Source organism: Juglans regia, chromosome 15, assembly GCF_001411555.2.
Source record: "Juglans regia cultivar Chandler chromosome 15, Walnut 2.0, whole genome shotgun sequence".
Taxonomy (NCBI): Eukaryota; Viridiplantae; Streptophyta; class Magnoliopsida; order Fagales; family Juglandaceae; genus Juglans; species Juglans regia.
In genome coordinates, this window is record NC_049915.1 from 5862721 (window position 1) to 5869080 (window position 6360).

At 36.5% G+C, this 6360-nt stretch overlaps 1 protein-coding gene across 3 annotated transcripts; it reads right to left on the minus strand.

The window, feature by feature from the left end:
• Nucleotides 1-261: 261 nt before the first annotated feature.
• On the minus strand, nt 262-5815 carry LOC108992365 (probable protein phosphatase 2C 12). Of its 3 annotated transcripts, none has more exons than XM_035686136.1 (10): nt 5684-5815; nt 4974-5263; nt 3971-4142; nt 3197-3350; nt 3057-3120; nt 2478-2585; nt 1812-1937; nt 1417-1652; nt 1044-1246; nt 262-956 (listed from the first exon to the last, which is right to left on the minus strand). In XM_035686136.1, the coding sequence occupies exons 2-10, from the start codon at nt 5169-5171 to the stop codon at nt 907-909; spliced, it is 1311 nt and encodes a 436-aa protein (XP_035542029.1). In that variant the 5' UTR covers nt 5172-5263; nt 5684-5815; the 3' UTR covers nt 262-906. The 3 variants fall into 3 exon arrangements, with proteins under 3 accessions (XP_035542029.1, XP_035542028.1, XP_018822463.1); XM_035686135.1 differs by having other exon boundaries at nt 5664-5815; XM_018966918.2 differs by having other exon boundaries at nt 262-960; nt 5664-5815.
• Nucleotides 5816-6360: the final 545 nt, after the last annotated feature.

Below are 6360 nucleotides of genomic sequence, written 5' to 3' on the forward strand. Positions count from 1 at the left end.
TCAATCATAAGATTCTAAACCACAGCCTAAAGAGACAAACATGGTATCACAAAAGTTAATATGCAACAATATATAATGAGGGAGTGCATCAATTAACTAGATTGAATGCCCAGACTAAGCAAGGTCAAATCAAACTTGTCAATTGATTCAAACAGTTATTTGCATCGACAGATTTGAATTACAATAAGCAGCTCACTTTGAATTTGATGACGATGACAAAACCAAAGAAATTGTACCAAGGTAAAGCGGCAGATATTTTGTTTTAAGAGATTCCAAGTTAGTTATTGATTTATAAAACAAAGGAGATACAGCTTAGCGATGAGTACCACATTAAACAAAACAAAAGCAGAAAATCAATGCTAATCTTCTATTCCGAAAGCTCATCTTCCTACTACTCAAAGGAAGGATAAATTTTATGCTGCATAAACACATTCTTCAGCAAGCTGGTAAAACAAGTTTCCCGAATTTGGACTGAATCTAGAGGTCTCATCAAACTCCCTATATGATACATTACACCAAATGCTGCTTTCATCAAGTGTTAACTCTATGAAATGGCAGAACTGGCGTGTAGTGGAATCAATCCAGAAAGAAATGAATTACCTACAATGCGTGATTCTGCACTGGTGAATTTATCAAAGCATCCACAACTCTTTTAAGGGAGGAAGGCTCAGGAAGTGTTGTTTGGAGGTCAGATAACAAATCTTCAAAACAGCAAACACCTCTAACTGTGATCATCTGACTTGAAGAAATGAAATATTAAAAAGGTGATCCTCAAAAAGATCCAAAGTGGAATGCCAAATAGATCCAAGAGCTGAACACCATCCATGTGAAATTGAAGGGAAATAATATTTTCTGGAAGCTTCAACTTTCCATTAACGATCAAATTTGAAACAACTGTTAATACTCTCAAAATATGGATATAGCTGAGAGATGACTAGTCACTTCCACTACTATGTCTATCTGAGAAAGAAAAGAGCAAGATTAAATTAAGAAGCATATGTTAAATTCAAAACAATGTAAAGGGAGAGGGAGAATTGTCATACCTCCAGATGATCTTTTCCCTTCCATGGCTTCTTTCTTCTCTTGGCAACTTAAGCAAAGGAAAGGGCCATCCCATGGACGCAACCTTCCTGGGTTTGATGAACCATAATGTATTGAAACACCCTCTCCGGGTTTCATCTCTACTTGACAGACTGCACACGTGAATAACCTAAACATGTTGCAGAGAGGGTACTTTGTATCTAACCTGAATTCCACATAAGCACATCTTGCATTACAAAGATATAAATTCACACGATCACTCAAGCACACGAGATCGTGCCAACATAATGGACAAGTATGAAAATAGGCATTGGTCACATGATACCGGATATGGGGAAAACTCAGACTAATAGACATAGTGTTCAAAGCACCAACCTCTCTGAAAGCATAGCAGATCCTTCCTCAAATAGTTCCTCCATCACATCAGGCTCAATGTATTCTTTATCAACATGAGAAGATGATTCCGAGGATTTTCTACGAAACATAGACTTAAACACGCCTTTTCCCAGCTTCTTGGGCGCTGGTAAAGGAGCAACTGGCTTCTGCTGTGGTAATATGTCAATTACAATGCAGGTTGTATCGTCACGAAGTCCCTTTGCTTGTAATGCTTCCTGGAGTAGAACAAGAAAGAGTAAAACAAGCCATACAAGTAGGCAAGCAGGCATGGACTTTGAAAAGTTTAGGAGTCAGGGCTGTAAATGTTGTGATTAACCAGAAGGAATTTTGAAGTGTTCTTAAAAAGCAGCATCTGTTTTAATTATATAACATACTTTAACAATTTGTGCAGCTGCAGCATCTACCGGCATCTCACGACAACAATCAAAAGCTGTCTCAGCAGTTAAAGCATCCCAAACACCATCACTTGAGATAATAAGCCTACCACCAGCTGTAGATAGCTGCAGATATAGGATTTGTTAAAAAAGGTCAACTAAATAGTTTAGTTGTGTTAATAGTTAAAGCATCCCAAACACCATCACTTCTGTAAATAGTTTACTTGCGTAATTCAGTACACTTCGTGCTGGGGTGTTACTGTTATAATGTACATTGTAATGTGTATATGAATAAATCTCAACTAGCAGTTTGAATAATATTGTGTTGTTAGAAAATTTAATATAGTTTCTCATGTATCTCCGGTTTGTATTGTGGATATTTTTTTAATTATCACGCTGGTGTATATGGCACATCCTCCATACCGCTAACCTGGTAAAATTTGATTTGCAAGATAATTTAATTTAAACTTCTTTTACAGCTCAAAGCGGTGTGGAGTGTGTTCTCCACACCAGCTTGCAAGTAGAAGGACTCGTATTGAAATAGGTACATATGCAAACAAGGAAGATCAAACAAAAAATTTGCATAGAGAGAGGATCCTCGAATTTAATCATACAATTGGAGATTTCCAGAAGTAGAAGAAGAAGAAAAGTAGAGTATCCTCGAACCTTCACTTGCTTTACATAAGGAACAGGAACAATAAACTCGCCAACATCCATATCACCAATTGATCGGGAAAGGCACAAACCACCAGGCCAACACCTCAAAGGACCAATCTACAAAAAAAAAAATTCATTAGACTAGTTAAATAACCAGCTTTATTTCATGGATGTAAAATCATATGTAGAATTCCTCAATGTGAGTGTTCAAAGATTCCAAAGAATTCGACAGGAGGAGAAATCGATTTAGCATCATATACAGGCAGATTGACATCATGGGTGCATCTGAACAGAAATATTTAATTGCAAAAGATTTTGAAAGATTCTAAAATCTTGTATGCTTTAAGTTATATGTTCCTATGATTCAAATCGATCATAACCTAGAAACTATGGTTCATTTGGTAAGAATTGCCCATGCTTTTATCAATGATTCAAGTTGGCCTGGTTTTCATTCAAATTTTCATGTCTTGAATCAAAATCAATGATGAAAAAAAAGAATTATAATTACGAAGAGCGATGGATTACAACTTTCTCACCACTTTATTAAGTTCAAGAATTAATTCAAAAGAAATTCAAACATATAGATACCTCTGCACCACCACCTGTATTAAGCCGACCCACCTCACCCCCACTAGAAGTGATTCGCTCCCTCCTAATAAAATAGAGAAAACTTAGGGCTGATAGGGGCATTGATAAGTGAGTCTAAACACCTTATATTGATAACTTACTCCTCTTCATTGCAATCAAGTCTGTGATCTGCCGACAAGTAATAAATACCACCTTCAGCAGGTTCAAGTATGCAACGGGAATCACCAACAGATGCAACTGTTATGACCCATCCTTCTATTATTACAAAGGTGACAGTTGTTCCTGATCTCTGTGCTGAGGTAACCATAACAAATGCATCAATGGCATGCATGGAAAGTATAGTACAAGAAAATGAAATAGAGACATTATAGGTAGAGACATAAAGCTACATAGCAAACTGTCCAACACACTAACCTTTACAAGAAGAAAAACAAAAGTTAATCATTGTTACTATTGCTTTTTTTATAGGTAATCATTGTTACCATTGTTACACATGTATACATGACGAGTAGTCTGTGTATCTGCATTTTTGGAAAGCTGATATGGAAAACCGTTAGCTACCAACCTATACAACTAGAACTACAAAAATGGCACACAAGTAGAAATACAGAATTCCAGAGCTTTTAAATCGAGGGCATAAATATAATTCTAAGCCTACATAAAAGCTCCACGACAACGAATCTGGCAAAACCTGAGGTCCTGAACTTGTGAATATGCCAGGAGTTACAAAGGCATTGATTAATAGTCTGAATAAGTTAGGTTAAAATTACAGGAGCCAACTTGATTATATCTACATTGAACCCGGATTAACTCTTTATATATATATATATATATTTTTAAAAGATAGATGCTATGAAGCCTACAAATAAGAAAATAAAACAAAAAATTAACATTTGTGTAGAAACTACTCATACCTTGCTCTTGAAAGTCTTTATCTGTTTTAACAAAGCCTGCAACCAAAGCCCTAGGAAGTGCTGCAACCCATTCATCTCTATTAAGATCTGAAGGAATAGCGCCTAACACATTATTGAGGAGATTCTCCTTAGAGTATATAGCAGCAGCAGATCCATTATGTCCATCAAATAGCTGCAAAACATGGTTTAGTAAGAGCAGCCTACAAAATATGAAGGGGGACTGTGAAGGATCAAATACTACAATATAACATAGATGAAATGTAGGCACCAGTACTCCAATGGTTTTCAAGCTCATAGATAACTAATGTAGTAGTAAAAAGGCACAAATATACCAAAACTGAACCAAAAACCACAAATCAGCATAAACAAAAATGGAGAAAATATAAGCAAAATCACATCAAGCTAACTGATGACTACATACCCAAAAGGCAAGCCTTTATATTCCTTGTCTGGCTTAAAATATTGTGAAGACCAAATCAATCTTTTGCCAAAAAGGGAAGACCTGTATACAGAAAATCATTCATGTCTAGCTAAGAGCCAACTCGAGATCAACCTAACCTTGACTTTCCCAAGGAACTCCCCATCATTAAACACCTGCATATTCTGATTCCTTTCAGCTATCAACTAGCATTTGAACGGTTTAGATCTAGACATGCATGTAATGGAATGTGGCACTAAGCAATTAAGGTCAATGATAGACATGGTAGAAAAAACATTATTTTCCACGTTTCCGAGCAACCATTTTTAATGTATAAGTTTAGGGATTCTAATATTAAGTTTCTGCCAATTCATCAACCTTAATTCCATTCAAACTGCTAAAAGATCATCAATTGACATCCTATACAATCAACCCATATCTCAAAAGTAGTCCACCACGAATAACAAGAAACTCTAAAGTCAAAGAACGTACTGAACGCAAGTACCAATCAATCAACATATCAAACCAGGCAAGAAATTTTGATGCAATCCCACACAATGTAATATTCAAACAAAAAAACCATACCCCAAAAACAGAGTAAGTAGAGATCCCATCTCCAACCACCCTTTGGCATTCCGTCTTCAGTAAGGTAAAATCCTCCCCTTTCTTGCTCTGGCTGGCCTGACCATGGACAATTTCGGGCCTCTCAATCCTCTCGTTCTCCAATTCACGCTTGAGCAGCAGCGAAAGCGGGACTGTGTGACGCTCACTCCTCGTTGACATTGTTCTCGCCGCAAGAAATCCCAATATAGACTCTCGCCAAAGAATGTACCCACCCACCAAACTCTAATCCTCCATGTGCTCTCAGCAAAGCCCTGAAACAATCAACCAATTCTCAAGAATCAGACACTTCATAAATAAGTTCCCAAAATTTCCAACTTTGACTGGAAAATCATAGATTTCGAAAGCTTCACAGCGACCACTGGGACGAAAGAGTTAGGATCTTCAAATAAAATGGATACACATAGAAAGGAGAAATAATATTACAACCAAGAATTTATTACATAGAAAAATAAACTGTAATTCTCCATAACGGAGTAACTCATCGTAAACTGATCAGAAAACGCATATGAGAAAATAATGTCGTAAACCCATGTCAATGTAGATGATAACAGAACCACAGAAAGCTTTAAAAAGGCAAGATTTCACAAATTCTGATGGATACAATCACAAGATCGAGAAACAAAAATGAATTGAAAAAGGGGATATATTTACGGAAGGGAATGGAAGCTGACGGTGGCTACGAGCGGCGAAGGGAACGAGATGATAGCAATCGGAACAGGCGCTGCGACCAAGGAACATGGATCCCGGCGTACTGCAAAAATTCCATCGTCGAAGAAAAACAAGAGTATCCAAAATTAAAAAAATAGAACAAGAAGAAAAGTGCAAGTGCAGCTGTTCTCTCCTCTTAAAGCAGCCAACATGGCACCAAAACGCAAAGTCCAAGCTCGTTCGGCGCCCACGACCCGAGCCGACGTGTGGGCTCGACCCAACATCGTTGTCTTTCGCTTGCGGCTCTTTCCGAACCGTCGGATTAGGCAATTTTAGGGACGTAAAGGCCGACCCCACCTTCAAAAATGTGGATAGTTTGGGACATGTCGGACACGTGGCTTCTTATATGGATGATATTTTTAAACGTTGAAATGAGTTGAGTTGAGATAATAAAATATTATTAGAATATTATTTATTATTATTATTATTATTTTGAGATTTAAAAAAGTTGAATTATTTATTATATTTTATGTTGAGATTTGAAAAAATTATAATGATGAATTGAGATGAGTTGAGAGGAATTGTGGTTCCAAACGAAGCCTTAATATTAGAAATGATATTTGTAGTGTTTTAATGCTGTTTAATCTTTAAAAAAAAATAAATAAATATAAAATTTATATAAAAAAAATTAATTTTTAAT